Source organism: Lissotriton helveticus, chromosome 7 (assembly GCF_964261635.1).
Source record: "Lissotriton helveticus chromosome 7, aLisHel1.1, whole genome shotgun sequence".
NCBI lineage: Eukaryota > Metazoa > Chordata > Amphibia > Caudata > Salamandridae > Lissotriton > Lissotriton helveticus.
In genome coordinates this window covers 332,285,529-332,308,157 of record NC_136068.1, presented here as the reverse complement: position 1 = coordinate 332,308,157, position 22,629 = coordinate 332,285,529, and the positions used below count along the sequence as shown (strand labels likewise).

Below are 22,629 nucleotides of genomic sequence, written 5' to 3'. Positions count from 1 at the left end.
GCATGCCTCTCCGCTATTCAGAAGGAACCAGGCATGGCATTCCGACTTGTTAATTTATCATTTTGTTATCAATCTTTCCCCTGTTATTGATTCTGAAGAATAGATTGCCGAATCAGTGCAAGGTTACTTTAAAATTAATTGTACTTTTATAGGTGCAGTAAGTGCTTGCCACTTTCAAATGGCCTTTTTGTAAAGTCTTATGAGTGTTAATTTAGTTGTATTGACGATTCTTGACTTGTTTGATTAAAACGATTATTGCAAGAATGCATTTTTCAGGATAAGGTTGTCAGGCTGCCCCTTCTATCACTGACAGAGCATAATGTCTAAAACATCTCAAAGCCAAAATTCAGCCTGAGAATTTTAGCTTTGAAATGCCTCCCAGGCGTTCTCACCATCTTCAGCCCTCTCTACCCTTCAAGTGGCCTTTCTTCATTATGCACCCTATAGACCCCATTGCTTAATCTGAAGAAAATAAAAAATTATGATAATTAATAGCAATATATGATTTTAGAGGCCCACTCATATTCTTGAGAGCTTAACACCAGAGCTGTTGGATGCAGGAGTTTGAATACCAAGGGGGCCTTTCTTGATGCCACCGCCTGGCCCTTTCGTCCACCACCCTACACTTACATTTTATCTCACTCTTGCAGGCTTTTTCATACAGGCATTCTCTTTGGCATTCTGTTCTTATGTTGCTCCTTATCCAGTTTCCCTCTTTTCTTCCTTTCAATCTTCTGGTCTGGGTCAAATTCCGAAGGCGAATATTAATAAATTAGGCTGGTGCCCACCACTTGCCCACTTAAACTGGTGCACACCACCTGTCCCCTCCAGCACATATGAATCACTGGTTCCTCATTCTACCCACCCCACTAGTTTGTTGCCTCCCTTTGAATTCTGCAAAACACACTACCACTACCGTCACTCCTAGAATTCCTCTGAATTGTTGATGATGTTGTGGGCATCCAGTCCCTCTTATGCTTACTCAGTCTGTTACCAAATCATCAAATCTCTAACACCTCCTCTAGAGTCCTGTCCTCTTTCGCTGGTCTTTTCAACAACTCAGTCCTTCTCCTCTCTGTCCGCAATCCCAAATACTTAAGACTGCCCATTGTCACACCACTGCAGAGCCATGCTCTCCCTTCAAATATTGCCCAGTCTCCCAACTGGATATCTCAATTTGACTATCACCAACTAAAAGGAACTCTTTCCTCTTTGGACTTAGTGCACTCCATTCCCTGGAGACTTTCATAGCCCATGTATTTAATGTCTTCACCTCTTACCACCATAGCAATCTCCACTCTAACTTCGTCTTTCACCTATTAATTTGACAGTCAGCCCTCTTAACACAGGCTTGCCGATGCCCCTTAATCACCCCCAGCTCAGAGCTGGGTTTGTTTTCTTTACACCTGTGAAATTTCTCCTTTACTCCCTTTTGCCACTACCTGCTCTCAACATTCCCATCTTAGGAGTCCCCCAAAGTTTCATCCTTGATCCACTCCTTTTTTATGTTTACGGTACCCTTTGTTAGCATTATCGCCTCTGATTGCCAACCCACTTCTCTGTGGGTGACAGCCAACATTTTGTTCTATTTTACCTTTTTTTTAACCAATTTGCAGGTTGGAAATTTTCAGACTGTTGTATTAGCATAGGAGTGGATGGTTCCTCACTCTCCCTCGTGGTCCACTCCTCTGAAACTGAGACCATATTCTTCCTGCTTGTTCTGTAGCAACAGACTAGAAGCCTCCTTCTGGTTTCTCTTGGAAGTACAGTTCCATCCATTAGGTGGCTGTCTGATAATTCAGAGGCATCTGTGAATTTTTTGGGGCCAATCAAGCCATGTTTTAGGGGCCACTGTTTGGAATAACTGAATTTTATTAGCCATTTTCTACTATTTCAGACCGGAATGGTGACAAAGTTACAGAAACTGGTTTCCAGAGAAACAATTGTAATAAGTCTCTCCAAGGGGCCAACATTCCCTAAAATGACACCGAGTAAAGAGAGACAGAATCAGAGTGAGCGGTGGGAAGAGGGAAGGAGCCAGTCTAAGGTACAGAAAAAGACAGGTGAGCGAGAGAGTTTAAGTTCTTTCCCGGGGATGCCTTTCGAATGCACACATTGCCCATGCTTTAAAAATTCTCTGGTTTGATTGTATTGTGATGTAGGGGTGTTTTCTGTATTTGCGACTGCAGTCAGACACCAAGTTATATATATATCAGATGGATTCAGTGCACTCCCCAAGTCTCTTTCTTAGAGCCAAGTTCCTCATCAACACTCTGGCGAGGACTACATTTGATAATGTTGTAGTAGCATCCTACTTGGTGTCCCACATTACACTTTATCCCCATTGGACAAGGTAATAGACTTTGCATCTGAACTCTTTCATTTCGCCAGATGTCTTTCTGTCAAGATCAAGCAGAACTTCTCCATTTTGTGGACCAAGCCAGACAAAGATCACATATTCAAGCTTATTTAATGAACCGACATGTGTGCACTGCCTCACCACCTCCCCCTCGTGTGACTGTATCTTGTAATACTTAGGCTCTCATTACGATGTTCAACACCATTTTGGTGAGGGAACTGCCCAACCATAGGTCAGTGGTTCTGCATACCGAATCAGAATGTGACTGCACATGGTGTGGTCACCATTTCCATTTTCAATGGGAGCTTGTGTGGCAGTCCTAAACTAGCCGCAGCACAAGCTCCCAACGTAAGTTTTTGCACATCCCTGCACTGTGTGGAAGGCACCTCATGGTGCCAAGGTGTCTGCCACACGGTGCAGGGATGTGTAGGAGGGCACCATAGGTGCCCCCCAGGGCCTCTATCCGGAGGGCCAGGGGAGAATGGGTCAGTGCTGGGGCCCCCAGAGACGCTCTTTGACAGCCTTTTTCATTTCAGAAAGGCCGACATGGGAAGGCTGTCGAAAACCAACATCATAATCCCAACAGCATAAACGCCGTCCTTTGGGAATTATGTGCGACTTGTGACTGGTGGATGGTCTCTTTGAGCACGTCGAAACCAAGTCGGTCTGGTTTACACTACGACCTCCAACATTATAATTCGAGGGTCAAAATGTAAACATACCATGTCGGTCTGTAAGCCTCCGACGAGCTGTTGGAGGCTTACAGACCGATGTCGTAATTAGGCCTTTAATGTCTATATTGGCTCATTGATGAATAGTTGAATAATTTGCTATGAAATATCCATTTTGTTCTCACGTACCCATGGGCGCAACACGTCCCTGTGGCATAGTGGGGGTTCGTCGCTTCAGGGGCCCCTCGACTCTTCAGACGGTTCCCATCCAGGCCAAGGTAAATGAATATCTGTGAGATATGAGAAACTCACGGATCCCTCATTCCATTCTGCAGTTGGACCACATTGCCCTTACCCCACCGTTCCCTAGTTATGACCTCATAATATTTCCACCGAATCAACCACATCGTCTTACTATCGCTTTTTCACTTTATAAAGTTTTTTGTTTTTTCTAAAAGAGCTTCAGTACCTCAATAAATCTGATAGATTTCTAGCCCCAGCCATACACGAGAAAAGGGATCTCCCCCACCCCTTTCCGTTTGATGCCTGTAATTAATGGAAATCAATATAACCAGTTTACACCACAAGGTGGCAGCATTCTCCAGCTTTTCTAATTCGCACGAACCAAGGGAAAAGGGAAGTCTCAGATCTTAGAACGATCACTCGTCTTTGTGCTTTTGCGTCTCCTCTCTTTTATTTACAACAGCGTCTCGAAATGGAGCTTACTCTGTACAACCGTTCAGATAGTGTAATCCGCCATAGTTGCCTTCCCAATAGTAGCCGAAGGTTAGAAAGATTGCAAGTAGAAGCACGCACGCCTGCTCCGCGATGCAGGTGAGAGGACCTTTTCACAACGAAGTGGCCGATCTAGTGAATAAACGCAGGGCTTTAAGTGTGCCGTGTCTCACGGGGTCTGAGCGCCGGCAGTTTTTTAAGGAGGCCTCGAAACTGGGCTCTAGCGTGCTCTGTTTTGTGCCGTGGCACAGGAGGTCCGTTTTTTTTTCCCGAGCGTTATAGGGGAAGGGAAATCCTTGAAAGAGAGTCATTTTCTCTCTAGAGTTCTCTTTTCTGTTTGGAACTACGGAGCAACAACATTGTTGTGGTGTCACCAGGGCTTTATGTGTAAGCTTTTTCAATATTATATACGAGCCACAGTTGCTGCTTATTTATCTTATGCAACTAACAATCTTTGACAAAGCCAATAATCCTGACTTGTAACTATGAAGTTACTTGTATTATATATCTGGATGTAATAACTTTTAGCATACGTGTTTTTAAGCCACGCCCTTAATTACTTTGACCACGCCCCCCCGAGAGACCCCCCAGTTTTGTCATCCCACTTAAAGCCCTGAATAAACGTCTATAGTGCTTAGAGAGATTATTGACGAGCATTTCAGCAAACTATCCAACAACGCCAAACGGTCTGCACAGATACCAGAAGCCCCTTTTGTTCTGCAGCAGCAGATGCATTTATGGACCTATCATATCCGAAAGAGGAGCACAGCACACTAGTTTTGTCCCTAAATACAGATGGACATCCAAATGGTAGTAGTTCCTGTTGTGGCAAAACTGCTGCTGTAGGTGGTTCTAGCTGGGAAGGGAGGCCGTACACGTCGAAGGAGGTCGTGGCAATCCCGTTTTCCTGCTAAAGTGAGTTTCTTGGGAAAATATTCTACTAGGGAAATTTTGATTTCTAATACATTTCGAGCTAAGGATCTGGCCTGGGGGTTCAACTCTGCTAGACAGAAATCTGATTTCTAGCTGGTTCAACTCCAGCGGAGGCAAATTCAAACCCAATTGCATAGTGCCCACACCATCAGTGCTTACTCCGCCCTGCGCGCATACACTTACATACCAAGGAAACCATGAGACATATTTGTGGGAACGCAGTGATGCAGGTTTATTTCATACAACACAGGTCCTGGTAGGTGGGTCATCTTACAGGCGATCCAATGCGGCAGCCTCTCGCTGACCCGCATGCCCAAGGAGCCATCTTGCACGGCGAGTCGATGCTCAGACGGTGCAGTACATTATCACTTTATTTTGTTATACTCCCGCCCCCCCTGTCAGGGCGGGGAGATGAGGCACACCCCCGGTCGGTTCAGGCCCCCCGACCGCCCGAAGGACTAACGGGGCGCCGACGCTGTTTCCTGGAACCCCCTCGGCTCCAGGTTCTTGGCTCGGGCACCCTACTGTGCCAGGCAGAGGTATTTAGACTGTATCCTTCTGCCGCAGAGGTACCCCTACTGTCCATCTGCTTCCAGATCGCCCTGTACTCCGCCACAGCTCTGGAGGAGGCCCCCGTCGATGACAGAGCCCCCCCACCTACCGGCACCCTTGCCGCCGACAGGGCTTCATGTAGGTCTAGGAGAAAGACATCCATTCCCAGCCCAGACAAATGTACTCCGTCGCTTTCATAATATCCTTCAGTCCTTTCCTGTATCAGCGCATGCCTAATGAACCCCAGGCCCCTCCTTTCCATGAATTTCTGCATGGACCTGTTGACCCTCTTCCGGCCTTGCTCTATCGCAACTGTCGACCGTGCTCCCCTCCAGACCTTGCGGGGCACAATCTCAGACCATATTGCCTCCGTGGCTCCCAAATGGTTCGTTATGGCTGTCACATCCCTCTGCATGGCTTCCATTAAGGCTCTCCTCCCCACTTTGACCAGGTCGTTCCCCCCCAGATGGATAATCAGGATGCTGGGAGGACCGCCCCATGCTGCTAGACATTGCTGAAGTCTGACTTCAGCTGACCCCATCTCATTCCCGGGAAACCCAGCCGATGACAGAGCCCCCCACCCACCTAGCTACTTCACACCGCTGTTTTGTACCACTTTGTGCATCCAGGAGGGATATGTTCACCCCCAGTCCAGACAAGTGTACCCTGTCTTTTAGTGGTACCCCTCCGTTTCTCTTGTAATGGTACCACCCAGACCTCCCTTCAACCAACTTCTGCGTGGGTCCGTAAACCATCCTGCGGCATGCTCCCTCGCTTCCGGTGATCTGGCCCTGCGAGTGCCACCTTCAGATCACGGGGAATCTCCTACTCCTAACTTGTTGCACTTCCACCTATCCCCCTTGCGTATTTGGGTGGCTCTGGACCTGCACTCCCTTCGCCTGGCCCCAAATAGGGGTACTGCCACTCCAGGTGTTCTAAGTATTTACGATTACCCCAGTTCAGATTTTAACAATCAGAAATCGCTTTCTGGTTCTTATTAGAAGTTATGTCTTCGCTCGCCTGAAGTCTGATTACTCAACTCTTCCTCATTCTGTACTCGAAAGGAGATTACTGAAACTTGACATATTTGTTGAAATTGACATATTTGTTGACTTTTCCATGCTCCGCTGGGTATGCCCGTAAATTTGGTAGGACAAGGGACAGACAAAGACATCTGGATCTTACAGTGCCTGGACTTATATATAGCATGAACAAGTCACCGAGAAGCCTCACTTGGGTCCCTGTGGAACATTTGCCATTTATTGCCGCATTGTCCCTGTACGGCATTTCGCCTCCAATTGTATTTCGTTCTCTTGTACCCTGCCCCTTGACACTTTTCTCTTCTGTAATGCACTGTTAGCTACCTCATGTATTTTGTTTACCTAGTGGCGTTAGTTACCCCCGCACATCACATTCGGGATACATCACAGGGGCACCATTCCTCCGAACCCACCATTACCGTTGTAACGCCTTAATTTAAGCCCCTTATCAGATGCTTAAGCCTGACAGTGACCATTGCATTTTGGGTGAGCTATTTGGTCTCTCATCCCTTACTAAGCATGCAGGTGCACTGCTAGTACCCAGATACATTTTACATTATGCTGTTACATAACGTCCGCAGTCACTTGTTGGTATGGTGCTCGGAGTCTCCAGGTCCTTGATAAGCTTGTTTGCTGACTGTCTGGGTATTGCAGTGTCTGGGACTCCGCAGTAAGGTATTGCAACACTCTGGTTGTCCAGTATAACAAGGGACTGAACTATTTTTAGGATACTGCAGAAGATTGCACCAGGACATGTTCACAAACGCATCAGGTATGGCAACTGACAGGCGAAGCTAAGCTGCAAGAAACATTTTCTGTACCTTGACAATGAGAGATAGCTAAGAAATTCTATATCAGTCATATTGACTACTTTATTGTCCAAAATTGTGATTTTAAACAGTTAAATATTGTTATTACGTCCGTACATTGAGCTGGTACGACTCCTCGGTGGGTGCGTTTATCAGTTTTGGCCCTGTGGGTAGACGTTTGGATCCTAAAAGGGCTCTCTCCACTCCATCATTTAAAGTGCTAAATGCTGTCTTTGTGTTTCAAAAGTTGGGGGGGGGGGGGGCTGAACTAGGCACGGGGCTCTTATTGGCTGGAATGGGCCTTCTGGTCCAGTATCCTAGCAAGTGTCCCTTGCATCCCCATTATAACTAGATCACTCTGTCCTCAATGTGTAGACAGCTGTAATATTATTAACCAGTTCTATCCCATGCTATGCTGATGACATACTCCTACCCACACCATTGTAGTTAACTACCTGCAACACTGGTCTATAGCTTGGTAAGAGAGTACCATGGCTGCCTTGGAGTAGGGTTGTAAGCTATAGTATGTATCAAGCTATCGAAACCCGATATATGTATGATATGATGACCAGTGTCACTTACCAACTTCAAGAATTTAAAAGGTCCAAATATAAGTCATTAAACCTCTATTACTAGTACGAATGTGCAGGTCGTACTTGGATCTTTTGGCAACTCGTGCTAAATTCCATAAATGAAGCAGTTCACTTTAAAGAACAGAAAACCATGTGCAACAATAAACATTTGCCAACATCGTATACAACAGCCGAGCTCGATCCGAAAGTATTGGAGCACTTCACATGACATGTGCATCAGTACATTACATATGCACACCTCCATATCTGCAGCTCTAGCCGTTATGCCATACCCTGTTTGCCGTCATGCAATGACCATGTAATAATGACAATGTCAAGAAGACGAAGCAGTGCATTGCCCCCAGATAAATTATACCGTAGTCAGGAAGACTGGTATTTATAGATCTACTTCCCCCTGCTGAATGACCAGCTGGCGAAGAATTCGGCGCCATGGAAGGCCGCATCAGCCAAAACTATACGCGCGACCTTGGTAAACCTCCGGGACCGCCGCACCTCAGACACTAAGTACAACGTAGCAAGACCGTTGTACGAAACCAAAACAACTATGGGGCTAAACGCATAATCGCCTTGCGTTCGTGGCATTACTATTCAGTGCCCCCGATGAGAGGGCCTCTTCTTGCCCATATCGTGTTTTGCATGTGCTAGCCATGGGACCGACCACCGAATCCTTGAAAAGCCGGCAGTTATCGTATTTTGGATGTGCCTGGAACCACTTACACGCGCGCCGCCCCAGGACGGACCAAGCTCCGGCTGTCGGATATCCCCGGGGCCTCGCTTTACCTACAAAATGCGGCGCCATTTGGGCACTCCCCTCCACCGTCTGTCTCAAATTGGCGACCACTGATGGCTGCAACCTCATTCGTACACAACGCTTTTCATTCGTTATAATCTGTCATTGGAATAGACTAAATGAACTGAAAGAGACCGATCAAGGTAATGGGGGCTTTACGGGATGGAAGTATATTGCAGTAAGACCTATTAAAAGAAAATAATCACGAGGTGGAAGACGATACTCAGGAAAATAGACACACATTAAATAAGAACGCTAGAAAAGTCCCAACAAACTCATCACCCTGCTGTGAGCATCATACATTGACGAGGTCATCGTTCTTATATTCTAAGTGAAAGCAAGCAAGATAGAGAGCTCTCCATCGAGCAGACGCGCTAGAGTCTGAGAACCGCAAGGCTGATGCAATACAACAATGGCTACACATATTGCTTCGTGAGGTATGATGGAAGCATTACAAGCTTTGTCAGTTCTGAACAGCAAGGCACCGACTAGTACCTAAAAAGGAATGCCAGCAAGCACAACAGCTGCAAAACAAATGCACCACAACGAAGATCTTTGTTTCGTTTTGTACAGCTAAACTTCCGAACGCGGTTCCAAAACAACCATCCTTCGAAAGGAAAAGAGGGTAAAGGAAACGGCGCGGCAAACAATGCAAATGCGGAGATTCACAAAGCATCACGTAGAGAGACTGCCGCCTGTCATGACAATTTGTAGAAAAGAGGTGATCATACATCTATGTGAAAACGCTAAACTAAAATAAAAGATATGTTCCCCTAAAGAAAGCGTGCCTGTAAGCCTGACAAAGGCAGCCAAGGGCGACAATTCCTATACAACACTGGAGATGCACTTGCAGACCTGCAAAACTAAAACCGCCGACTGAAAGCCCGACACTTGGTGTGTACCACGAAGATACAAACTGCGTCATTTATCCTCCCCAGCAATGCAAATTAAACAAGCACCATGCCGCCACTATCCCCCCGATGCCAACTCCCTGTAGCTCCCGCGCCAAACAAATCCGAAATTCATTGTGTGCCAACGGCCACAACGATACTCGCCCCCCCAAAGACCAGCGCGAGTGAACCCATGCGCCAACCCAGTCCCATCGCTAAATCCAAAATGCTTTCAAGGTTTTCTCCTCGCAGAGGCTGTACAAAATGGCGGTGCATGTGGAATTTTGCTGAGGGGCTGTTGTTCTGGAAAGTCGGCGCCGCAGTGACCTACTGCTCCTCGCTTTCTCACTGCTTATGAGTTATGGTGCCAGCAGGGTTGGCTGAGCCTTAATTCTTCTGAAGCTGATAAACAGATCATGGAGCTCGGTAACAGTAATAACAGTTATTCAAAACTGAACAGCAAATGGCATATAAAATCTGGAGTCGGGTATAAGTAATTGCGAGTGCAACTAATTTTTCTATAGTATAACTAATGGCCTTTAAATAGCGCCCATTGGAGTAACGTTGTAGCTGCAATGACCAACACATACAGGGCTTCAGAGTGCACAACTAGGAGGCTAAGAAGTGGGTCGCGCCCCTCACCCCCCCCCTCCCGGCCGAGTGACAGAGCATAGCCGGTCGCGGCGCGGGTGAGCTGAATGTGAAGTGTATAAAGGAGGTTGGAGGCCCTCAGACGGCCTGCATCTGGATGCCCCGCATGGAATAGGAGGGCAGGACAGCCTCCACCGAGCACACGTCCTAAGAACAACGACGACCTGGGTACGGCTAAATTAAATGCACTTGAATAGACCGGACACCGCCAAATCCAATGGCTGCAAATTACCCGAAACAGAGCAATTTTAACTCTCGCCGACCGCTTAAACGAACATTGAAACGCATGCCAAGAGGTGTACCGCTCACCCGAGCATCGATTACAACCCAGAAAGAAACAATTTTAGCTCTCGCCGACCACCCAAACGAACAAAGGGCCCGAAAACTCACCGCGAAATTGCATAGTTAAATAAATAATGTAGCCGTCAATTAGGCTCCCATCAACCTTGTAATCTATAAAGCTGCAGTGCAAATTGTGCCAAAACCCGGTATTGAACCAGGGACCTTTCGATCTTCAGTCTAACGCTCTCCCACCGCGCTATTTTGGCCTGCAGGCACGGGGAGCAGGGGATACAGTGAACCGCTGATATACCACTTCGTTGCACGGCGTTTGTCCCGAAAGCGCCCCTCCAGCCGTACATCCTAGCCAGCTCTTCCATAGCCGACATGAACTGGTCAGCTATTATGCTTCGTAAAGAACGCGACCCGCGACGAGCTCCCAGCCCCAGTGGGGGGTCACTATAGTGAAGCGCTCTGATGCCTTCGGGTAAAGTCCGCGCTAAATCGCATTGCAGTAAAATTAAATAAATAACCTGACGCCGCTTCCCAGACTCGCCTATATATTCCGCACGCTAGGTGCTGGGGAAAGAGGGGGGGGGGGGTGTACAAGCACAGCCAATATGGCGGCCCCACGAGGGCCACCAACTGCCTCCGATAGTTACTGTCCCACCAAAGCATGTCGTGCCTTTATTTTATGCATTGCACAAATATTCAACTATGCTAATAAATACGTTTGTTGTCTTGGGCTCCCCCTTAAACGGCGCTCATGAAGTGCCCGTGCGCGATGTAGCGTCGCCAAACATGTGCCTCCTAAACAATGAGAGCCAAGCACCCACTCTAATGCAGTTCCTAGGGTAAACTCTTGAAACTAAATCTATCGCGCGGCGGATGCCTGTAACACCTGTGAGACTAAACTACTGACATGCAATATTCACCCCACTGCAGCACGTCTGGCCGAAAATTGGCAAGCGACCTTATTTACAATGCGCAGATGCGGTCCCTCCCAACCTAGCTCTAATTGGAAGCCTGCGGGTTCCGCACCTTTGCGCGGCGGGGGCATCGGTCCCGGAATGCAATTTTGCCGTAAATATGTGCGAAACGGGGCCTCCCACTACCAATCGTCTCACCATCACCCGCAGCCAGCCCGCCGACCTAAGACACAACCTGCTCCCATCTCTCCAACGATCGGACACCGCCAGACCCAACACTGCTCGGGCTTCGCCCCGAAGAAAGGCTGCCCGGCGCTGGCTGCCAGCACAAGCTCGGCATCTCTTAACAAACACAACCGGGACAAACAGCACCCTCCCTCGCCAAGCGACACCCGACTAGATATTCACCCGAGGCTTGGAATGCTGGGTGGCCGCAGCCCCACTTGTTCGATCAATCAACCATCCCCCAATTCCGTCATTGTACCCGTGTCGAGTCTGCAGCAACAATAGCGCATAGCCGCTCAGCACTGTAGGACCGCGGCGCCATCCAGGCGGGAGTCGGGCATATCCACACTTCTATAGCAGTGCCCCCTGGCCGCGTCTAACCCTCCAACGCCCCCGGCATATCCCAACATGCCGCACTTGGGACCGAACACCGCCTGCCCTTAAGCTCCCGGGCCCCATGCCACACCAACCGCCGCTCGACCACTAGAACAGCAAACGTCCTCACCACTCGTGCCCACCAAGGCTGCCTCCCTGTCCAAGCGCCCACAGACGGGCTCTCTCAACCAGCACTTACCCCAAAAACCGTCGAGGAAAGAACCCGACGCAAGACCAGTGCAGCGAGGCAGGCAGGCCAGGATGACCGGTACAAACCGGACAGGGAAACCCATTACAGCGCAGAGCAGCCTCGGACTAGCGCGGGAAGAAAAGGCCGAGCCTAGGGCTGGCCTGGTCATATAACCCTGGACACGCCTCCCCCGACCCCAGGAGAGCCCTACCCATTGGTTGTTGGCCGGGGGGCGTCTCAAGGGGGCGCGCTGCAGGCTACGCTCGCCCGACGTGTGGGACTAGGGCGCTGTCCCCCCATACTCCCCTTCGTGTCGTGGTGCCAGCGGCAGTGTCTCTGTTTGTACCTGGTATTAAGAAATGAAAAGTAGTGTCACGAAGAAGCGTGGGAATCCCACATATCAGCACAGTGGCAACCGGGCACAATCTCTCCTGTCCCCCCCCCCCCCCCCCCCAAAAAAAAAAAATTCCTCTTTGCCTTTACCTGCCCATCCATTTCTCACCTTGCCTCTCTGTTTATCTGTTGGGCATTTCTCTGCTAACCCTTCCTACATTTGAGCTTACTTCGACTGCTTTCAACTGTTGTGAAACAAACGAGCGTCTCTCGGGGGAAGATGAATAGGTCTCTCTTGCAGCCGGAAAACAGTTGTTACTCATGAATTGTCTTGCTAGACCCTCTAACTAAGACGAAGTCATTCGAGGGTGGAATTCTTCGCAGTACAGTGAAAGTATAGAACAATATGAGGAACTGAATCCCGAATTAAGCCTTTCTTTCAAAGTGACTGATACAAAATATTTGCAAGTGTGGTGAGAGTCTAGGTCTGGATTACAAGACCTTATGTACTGTTTACTGACTCCATCTATCGACTGAGTGAGATTTTTTTTTAACCTTGTCAAAGGGAATAGGCCTTGTACACCTATGTCTGTTACGTCCCCAATATATAGGTAGTCCCTTTATAATACAGAACCTTAATTTGTGTGGATCTATCACATGGGCAGAGTGGTCTGAAAGGAGTAAATTGTTACACTGAAGTATTTCATTGTCCTGCCCGGAATGCCATAACCTTCGTTTTTGCTGTCACATTGGTGAGGATGTCTGAAATACGAACTCTGGGGTTGTTTTAAAGTCGGATGGACAGGGTACTCTATCTCAAATATGACAAGGTACCCAGACCACCAAAGTGATGGTTCACTTACCTCATTTAGAAACTGATGAACCGTTGGATTTCTGTCGACTGAGCCCCCGTCGGCTCCAGTGACAGAAAGCAACCACCGATGGAGTACTGGCTATCGGAGTAAAGCCAGCACACCGCTCCCTCTATTTACAGTGGATGGTCTGATGTTTTTTGTTTTTTTTACCATGTGTCACAGCTGAGAAAAACCTGGTGGTGAAGAACAGAAAAAAAGAATTAAGGACCCACACATCCTAGTAGTAAATTCTCAGGGTGTGGGGATCATTTGCTTTTGTTTTTCAAAAGCAAACTCCCACTTTAGGATTTTGTTTTTGAAAGACAGATTTTGACAGCCATTCCCTAAACTTTTAGTACTTTTCAATGATGGTCACCCTCCAAACTTTTTGTAACTTGACAGGAACCTCAATGACAGTTGTTCCTCTCAAGGTACAGGGATTAGTACTGACCCAGTGGTGATCTCTAAATTTGACGTCTGTCAGGGTGGCAGGCATAATGTCCTCTGCCACCCTGACGGACAAAGTCGCTCTAAATCAGGCCCTGTGTATGGTGATAACAAAGTAAAAGCACAAACCTTACTGACAACACTAACCTTTGGCCATAAGCAATTTATTATCATAGTGCAGCTTACCATAAATGCTGAGGGGTGGGCGTGTCAGTGTGCAAGCTACCTAGAGTTTCCTGGATGGTGCAGCAATGTGCTAGTAGTCTATTGGTTTTAAGGTCTCTCATAAGATCCTGCTGAGAAGGCTGGGAGACCTGGGTATTGGCGGTACAGTGTTGAGATGGCTCTCTTCCTACCTGGGTGACCGTACTCAGCAGGTATACACCCCTCCCTACACCTCCACCGCTAGACCACTTAAATGGGGAGTTCCACAGGGCTCCTCCCTGAGCCCGCTCTTGTTCAATGTTTACTTTTCCCCCTTGGCTAAACTGATTGCGCAAACTGGGATTAAATCCACCTCCTACGCTGACGACATTCAGTTACTCTTCACCTTTGATACCCCCACTGCCTCTGCCTTCGACCCATTGAAAAACTGTCTAAGAGACATCTCTAGCTGGATGGACTCCAATTCCCTCCGACTCAACGCTGGAAAGACAGAGATTTTGTTTTTTAACTCATCATCCCCTCTTGATTCTAATTTATGGTGGCCGGATGATCTCAGCCATGCCCCCACGCCTAAAGACTCGGTGAGAAACCTGGGAGTGCGCTGGGATAATCATCTCAGTTTCAACGCCCAGGTTCAAACAGTAGCAGCATCCTGTTTTGCTAAGATCAAGACAATTAGACGGCTCATCAACTACCTGCCGATGGACTGCCGTAAGACTGTGGTACAAGCCCTGATAATATCTCACCTGGACTACGCCAACGCACTATATCTTGGCATCACAGCAGGCCTATGCCACAAGTTACAGACTGTCCAGAATGCTGCTGCTCGGCTGGTGGAGAGAATTCCTGCCAGACATCACATCTCCCCACACCTCCGTAAACTCCACTGGCTCCCCATTTCCAAGAGATGTATTTTTAAGGCTATGACCCTGGCTTTCCGGGCCTCCAAGGGCAAAGGCTCGGCCCATCTGAAAAGCACTCTGAGACCGTATGTCAACACCAGGACATTACGCTCAAATTCCCTACTTCTGCTGGAAACCCCTAGATTTAAACGTACTCGCGCCGGAGGGAAAACATTCGAGGTCTGTGCCACTCGGTGTTGGAATAACCTCCCGGTTGCATTACGAGCCTGTCAAACTGAATTAGCATTCCGAAAGTCCCTGAAAACACATCTCTTCCCCATATAATGCCCCATTGGTGCCTAGCCTCTAAGTTCCATGATTTATCAGCGCCGGGACGCCCCATTGGGGCAGCTGTTGCGCTTTACAAAATACACAAATAAATAAAATAAATAAGGTCCGATCTACCAAACTGAGCAAAAACTGTCTAATTGCAAAATACACTTGTGTGCTTACCAAGAACTCGCATGGGTTTATTGCCCAGCCGTTGTCTACCGTTGGTTGGCTTATGTCTTTCATTTGCCTGCTTCTTATTCAGTGGCTTTCCCTGTCCATCATGTGCTTATCCCTGCCGAGGAACGTAATCTCCTTACTATCTCTCCGAATGGCTGGTTTCTACCTTTTCACTACTCATTTCTTTTTCTTTTTCACCTAAGCACTCTATGAGATTGCATCTGTATTCCAGCTTTCTCTGTCTCTCCACAGTGTGCACGTCCCATAAGGCCGACCCTGCACTCAGTGATTGTTTCTCTTGTACTTATCTCTCACCCCCATGCATTCTGTGTTCTCCTCACCCTTCTCTGCTTCCCCCACACTCTCCATGTTTCTCTTACCTACATGTGATTTTGCCCGACCCCTGAGCGCCATGTTTTACTGTCCATCACACTGTGTTCTCTCCAAGTGTGCTTCTACCCCTGCGCCCAGTATTACTCTCTCCCTTGTGCGATGCTCTTCCCCTCTTCACCTTCATCCACGCCTCCATTCTCCCTTCCCTTATTTCCTTAGCCCTACTTTCCCTTTTTTTGTTAATATGCTCTTTTGTGCTAAAACATCGTACTTTTTGTCTTTATTGATCCAGTTAGTGCCCTCCATCTTGGATCGGTAAATAAAAAATTAATCCAATGGTGCCTGTGTCATTCTGTTGGTGTGTACATGGGTTCTGACGTGCCTTCAGCATAGTCCAGTCATTACGTCACTTTTTTTGCTGATACTGTACAACCTGGCGTAAAAAGCACACCACTGTAGATCATCACTTAAAGGCATTCATCCATCCTCCATTGGGGACTTGTCCTTATATGTTTGTCTATGCAACTATAACTAAATGTAACTATGCAAAACTGTTCTTCTTATCCCTGACCTCCGAGCCCTGAGCAACATGGCTGATTTCCGTTGGAGCTGCTAGACCGCTATAGAGGAGATTGGCCCTGGTTTTCCCCCTCGCCCGTCACCTACCCAGCCGGACATTGGGCACAGTTCTCCTTGTCGCCCCGCAGTGTGTGCTTCCTCCCCTCCCCCGGACGAACTACTTTATAATTATTGTTTTGCCTGTGTTTTTACTATGCTCTTGTAACAGATGTAATTTGTATCTTGTAACTCCATGTTCCTCATGTAAAGCGCTCTGATACCTCCGGGTCTAGCCAGCGCAATATAAACTCTTCAAATAAATAAATAGGTAAAGCCATTGGTCATAAAGAGGAGACATATTGGTTTTGCCAATGCTTGATATTCTTGCTTGTATTATGTCGATTCATCTTCCCTCTGTCCGTAACATCCTTTTTGACTTTGTATTCCAGAGGGAGAGATCGAGGCGGATTGGTTCCAAGATGCCGGCCTGTCCATCTTGCTCACAGATCACACCGCAGACGCTGAAAACTATCTTCTGCTGTCTACGCTGACCAAGACCCAGGCAGCGGCCGTACAGCGCAGGCTGGACACGTACTCGCGCTCAATGCGGAAGAAGAGCAAGCAACCTGTGCGCGACGTCAGGGATGTGTTTGGAAGGGATGCCTGTATGGTAAGACGTTTCTGCCTTGTTCCCTCCCATTTTCATGAGATGGTTGACTGTGTCAAGGCAATATGTCGGTTTACTGTAGTAAATCCGATGCCTACACCTGTTTTTATTTTGAATCTTTTAAACCAGCTGAGAGAAGGAAAAGGGCTGGGCTATGCATTGGATTCCCAGAAAGCCAAGTCCTCGCCATAGAGGGCCCACCATGGGCACACGCATACTCACAATGACTTCTAGCGATACTGAAATTGTCGGACAGGCAACGAGACAAGATCAGTGCATCCCACATGAACTTGCAGACTAGGGGCCGCAGTCTCTTGAAAGCTGCCGTAGTCGTGCCACACATACACACAATAAGCCTGTGAGTTCTTAGACTCTTAGGATGAAAATAGAGTAAAATTGTTTTCACTGCTCTCTTGTTGCATACCAGAAGCAAAAAGAGCAGGCGATGGACGGAATCCTGAACAATGCAAACATTCACCCCCCCAGTCAAGGCTCTACTGGGGTGAATGTGTGACATTGTTCAGTTTTCTGTCCATCAGTTGTTTTTTTTGCATTTGTTGCAAACCAGGTCACTCCTGGTCACATCCCACAGAGTTCCCTTAGCCCCCAGGCAGTGCAAGTACGCCAATTGACCATATAGACCGGAGAAAACTGACAGGTGTCCCATGAACCTCACGCAAAAATACTTGAAAGGGACGCACATTAGCAACATTAACTGCCTGAGATCACAGATGTTTTATTGGCCTCCCCTCACTCTTGACCAAGAGCAAGCCCACACACGAGAACTGGAATAGTAATGTTAGACATTTCTAATAGAAGCCAGACTAGTGCAGTGTATAAGCAAAATTATAATTGTAAAAATAACAATAACTGTGATGAGAAAGAACGAACAAAACAAAATATGTTCAGAGGCAGCATGTGTTTTATATAATTTCTCTTCCTACTGAGTCTTTCCAAAATAAAGTTATCACCTAAAAGTCTGCCATCGCCAGAGGTCCAATACGTTATTACATAACTGTCCAGACAACAGCCTGCACCGAGCCCACAGGCCAGGCTGTCTCTGAAAGAGCCCAGCTTGCTATTGGCCTTTGTTTATCGCAGTGGGGCATGATATTTCCTGGAATTCAAAATGAACCTCTCTGCCTGAGAGACATGAAGACAAAGTATGTGTACTTTTATTACAAGCTTTACTAGGGCAGTGTCTGGTGATTATAGTCAAGTAGAGTGTGAACTTATGGAAAGTCTTAGTCCTTTCTATAAATGCCCATGCAGGAAGCCACTAGGCCTAAGTTAGACATTGTGCATTATAAGAAGGATACAGTACTCCTTACTGTACATTATATGGATATCACAGAGGCATTCCATCGCCATATAGAGGAACGAGCCTGAAGGCTAAGTTTCTCAGTAAGGGTATGGAAGTCCGAGAATTGTGAATATCCTTATCCTGTACACTAGGGGGTACTTTTTCCCATATAATATATAGTCCCACCATAACCTTTCCCACAAACCACTTAAAACCATGCTGTGTAGCTCTTTCATATGAAATAGCGAGCATATTTGCAAGCATGTAGAATAAAAATAAAGCCTCTAATGCAAAACCGGTTAGATATTTGTTACAAACGGATATTAGAAACAGTTCAGTACAAGTCGTTTTTTTATTAAATAAAAAAAAAAAGCTGGAGTAGCTCGGAATGTTTAGAAACATGTAGAAAGATTCTTGCTTTTCTCTATCTAAGGAGTGCAAAAAATAAACATTTTCCCTCAGCTTGTGGTTGTAAGCTATTAAAACAGAGCAGAAGAAAGAAAAGCAAGTTTCCGGTTTCGTTGCTTTAAATAGCTGCTTCAATTCTACTCCTTGACCTGACTCAACTTTTACATCATTGCTGACTCTGGCAGGAGGCATAGTGATGTCAGAACTCGACTGTAATAACTTATAATAGTCAAGTTCTGATGTCTTCTCGATTCTAATTGGTGCCTTAGTATGTCACTAGTCACCGATTATAAAGAAATTAGGGACGTGCATTTATATAGGGATTACAGAATCTCATGTATTATATTAATATATGAAATAAAAGCACATCATCATAATACATAAAATAAAAGCAATTTACTGTTATATTCGATCATCTTAAAGTAGCAAAAGCAACCATATTTAGCCATAAATGACCGCCCAATAATTGTAGGTGCGTGGCAGGTACAATTGAAAATAATGTGTGTATGAAATTGAGAATATTAGTTGAGGGAGTTGAGAAGTTACCTCAAATAACAATAATTGTCCATGTCAAAGTGAAACATAAAAGTCACTTAATAAACCTGTGCTTGACTCTCTTATAGCTTGGTGGAAACAGTCAGGCTTCAATTAGAACTAATATGTAAAGTATTTATGCAGTACTTAAACTGCAATAAAGTTGGAATTCAAAACAATAAAAATCCTAAAATGAATTAGAATTTTTTAATGAAATTTTATAAAATTACACCAAAACGACAAATTCCATAAGCGAACCGGAGTAATGAATTTTTAAAGGTTTAAGTAAAAACAGTGCCAAGAAGTTCAAAGTGCAATTGATAGTCCCTGGTAGTGGTAGAACAGAGCCTAGATGTAATTTGATGGTGACCGCGAGGGAGCGCATTTCAGATACATTAACCAGGTTTGTCCTGGTCACAATTTTACTTTATAACTTTAGTCCCTTAAGTCTCAATCCGGCACAGTAGTACACTTCTAAAGCCACCTGGACCTCAGAGTTGGCACGTAGAGACTCACAGGGTAGAGGCCACAACATGGTACACTCCAGGATCAATTGTCACTGTTCAGCTGGGCAGTGCAGGAAAAGGCCTTTTGCAGCTAGTTGTGTCCCTGTAGCTTTAACAGAAGGTCAGCCTTATGACTGGTGGACTCCACTTCTTTGCCCTGGATACAAGAGTGAGGGAGAGCAGGTCCAGTTTTCAGGACTCTTTTCAGGTCACAGACAGAAGGTCAGTACTCCTTCTGGTCTTTCAAATTCCAGAGAGTATTCAGAGGTCGATGCCTGGAGGTGCCACATTTATGCCTGGTACAAACTAGTGAGTGAGCATGACCCCTAGAGACTTCCCAACCAATGGAGGCAAAGTTTCCCAAGGCAAACCCTACTCTTTGGGCATTTTTAAGATGGTAGACCTATTCAGCCACACTAAATGTGGCTCCGAGAGCTTGGTGTTTTTTGGATAGTAATATGGTAATCCTAGTGTCCTCCAGCATCAAACACCTAAATCCGGTTTGAGGCAGTTTTTATCAGAACAAACCCTAGCGTTTCAGTAGCCAGACAGTGCATATACAAGAGCTGTTTAGGTATGCTGTCCTCGACCTTTTAAGTGTACCCAAAAGTATTATATGTAAACCGCCAAGCGTCTTGTCACTGTAATGTGTAAAGGGGCCTCACTGTGAATGGAGCCAGACTGGCTAGCTGGATGAAAGAGTGGCAGGCCTAGGTGTTAGCTGAATCTGCTTGTGACAGGAGAGGTCTCCTTTTAAGTTAACCCCATCATAGGCACATCCCCTAGGCCATCCTGTCAAAGGAATTGAAAAAACACCCACAGCCAAGGTCTTTGTCCACTGTCTGGAAACACTACACATGCCCCTGGGGCACTGGGTACCTGGAGTACTATATATATATATATTAGGGACTTGTAAGTACAGTAAAGGTGCTGGTCATGTATTTGCCAATTTCCTACGTTTAGAAGGGGGAGAACAAGCACTTTATCTGTGGTTCGCAGGGGTAGGTGCACAGAGTTTTATGGCCAACAAATCAGGATCCGCAACAGCAGACAAAAATCTGGGGTGACTGTAGAAAGGTCACTTTCAAAAAGTGTAATGCAATCCCAAAGCTCTCTGTCTGACATGGAAATAATGGTGGCTTAAACCGAGGCTTCCTTATCATAGATAGATCTTGCATAGCTTTCTTTCACCTATCTAAGCAGTTGTGATTGTGGCCCTTGAACAAGGACTGGGTTCCAAAAAAACGTAGATGCCCTTGAATGATTCTTAAACATAGATTGTTATAAAGACCGTTTTCCTTTAATGTATTTTTAAAACGTGTAAAATGTGGGAGTTTATTACTGCCATTTTGCAGGGAAATGTTGTGTTTGAGTGTTTCAACAACATTCAGCATCCATAAAAAGTTTCTTTTAGATCGAAACAGGACCTCACATATGAGATACTACCTTAGTCCTCCCCACAGGGCACCAAGTAAGATTTTGCTCCCGTCATTGGTTTTGCACCCAAACCTTTTTTTCCACCTAAATGGGATTGCGCTCAAATGTTTTCACCCTTAAGTTGATTATGTACCAATGGTGATTTTGCCACACAGATTGCTGATAACCAGATGTGAGATCATGCTGGTGTCTACCTGATAACCTCTCCCTACTGCGTTTTCTCTCTGTTATGAGTAAAAACCTACAGCTGCATCTTCGAGAATGAAAAATGGGGCATTGACGTAGGAGGCACGGAAAGAGGCATATTGCACTGAGTCGTGGCAGAAATAGTCTCAGTGTTAGCATTTTTTAGCACATTAAAGCACATTAAAGCAACGACCTTTTAAAGTTGCCAGTGCCTTTGTTTATATTGCCCTAAGCGGTACCTTGTTGACTCTTGTTTCCTAGCAAACACATCTCCCTTCATGCAAAGCATTTTAAAATTATGGACACAAAATCAGTGGTATCTTAATAAGTGGCATTAATTACCTTCACAATATTCTTGGTATTTGTATAATGGTTAAATGTTATCTGTAATAGTCCAGAATTTGGATTCTAGAAGCACCTGCCTGATTTTTAAGACGAACCATCTTTGTTGGGCACTTTCATGGTTCCAAAATGTGATATCTCACTATTATTATGTACTGCCTTTGTAGTTAAACTGATGGTGTGGGTTTCACTGGACTAAACTTGCTTTGCTTTGCTGCCTCACTGCCCAACCTCTCACATAGAGTGTAACCCCATGTTTAAGTCACTTTCTTTCTTTTATGCCACAGGGTTTGGAGGAACCGGTGCAACCCAGCCTTGACCCTGCACACGACAGCTTAGGGAGTGACTCCCACCCAGGTAAGGTGGTCCTCCGCAGTCTCAAACCAATTGCAGTGTTAGGACCATAGTCCAGTGCGGTTGGGCCAGTGATCCGAGGCTTGGGTTAATGTGAGCTTGCCCTCCGCCCAGGTGAACAGCTGGTATTGGATCTGTGTGGAGAAAGGTGCATTCTCTGCTTAGGGACCAGTTTTGGGAATATTTCTTCAGCTCTGAAATCACTAGAACAGATTGGATTGTCCCTCTTGTTATGTTAATAAAATTCCCAATAGTAGAATAGGTTAGAAATTGCTATGCTACAAAGATGAGGTCACGCCAGTGCATAATCCCAGTGGAGTGGTATAAAGGATAAATGCTTGTGGTTTTGGATTACTGCTCCTGAAATAACACACTTGTCGGAAAACATTTTTCGTGCGTATTTTCCATCAGCAAACAAACAAATACCATGGTTTAATGACAATCGTCCTTAATTTTCTGATGATTTTTAGTGAACACGTAAATGGCCAGTACTTAATTTGTGCCGGTGGATCAGTTGGTAGGCACTGGTACTTACTTTTGGGAAACGGGACTTATTTTTCTTCATCAGACTTTGGCACAGAGCAGGAGAGAGAGGCAGAAAAGTGAGAAAGTAGGAGGAGGAGAAAAATAGGTAAACTGTGACAAAGCGAGGAGCAGAAATGAAATAAACCTGTTAGAGTAAGACAAAGAGGGAGGGAGTATAGGGTAAGGTAAGCAGAGGGTAAGGGTGGGGAAGCTAGGCAGCCTTGGTGTTCACCAGCCGTGACATTCACCAGTGCTGGCGGCGGGCTCCTAAGAAAAACTTTGTTCGGAACTTACTTTTTTGTTT

The 22,629-nt window shown here is 46.2% G+C and overlaps 1 protein-coding gene across 8 annotated transcripts in view; it reads left to right on the top strand.

Annotated features, from left to right (window-relative positions):
• Positions 1–22,629, top strand: part of ARHGAP40 (Rho GTPase activating protein 40) — a 447,044-nt gene that overhangs the window by 351,745 nt on the left and 72,670 nt on the right. For all 8 annotated transcript variants that reach the window (XM_078652147.1, XM_078652146.1, XM_078652148.1 and 5 more), the window contains 2 exons: positions 16,513–16,733; positions 21,734–21,803. In XM_078652147.1, coding sequence (XP_078508273.1) covers positions 16,513–16,733; positions 21,734–21,803 — 291 coding nt within the window. The remainder of the gene's footprint in view (positions 1–16,512; positions 16,734–21,733; positions 21,804–22,629) is intronic.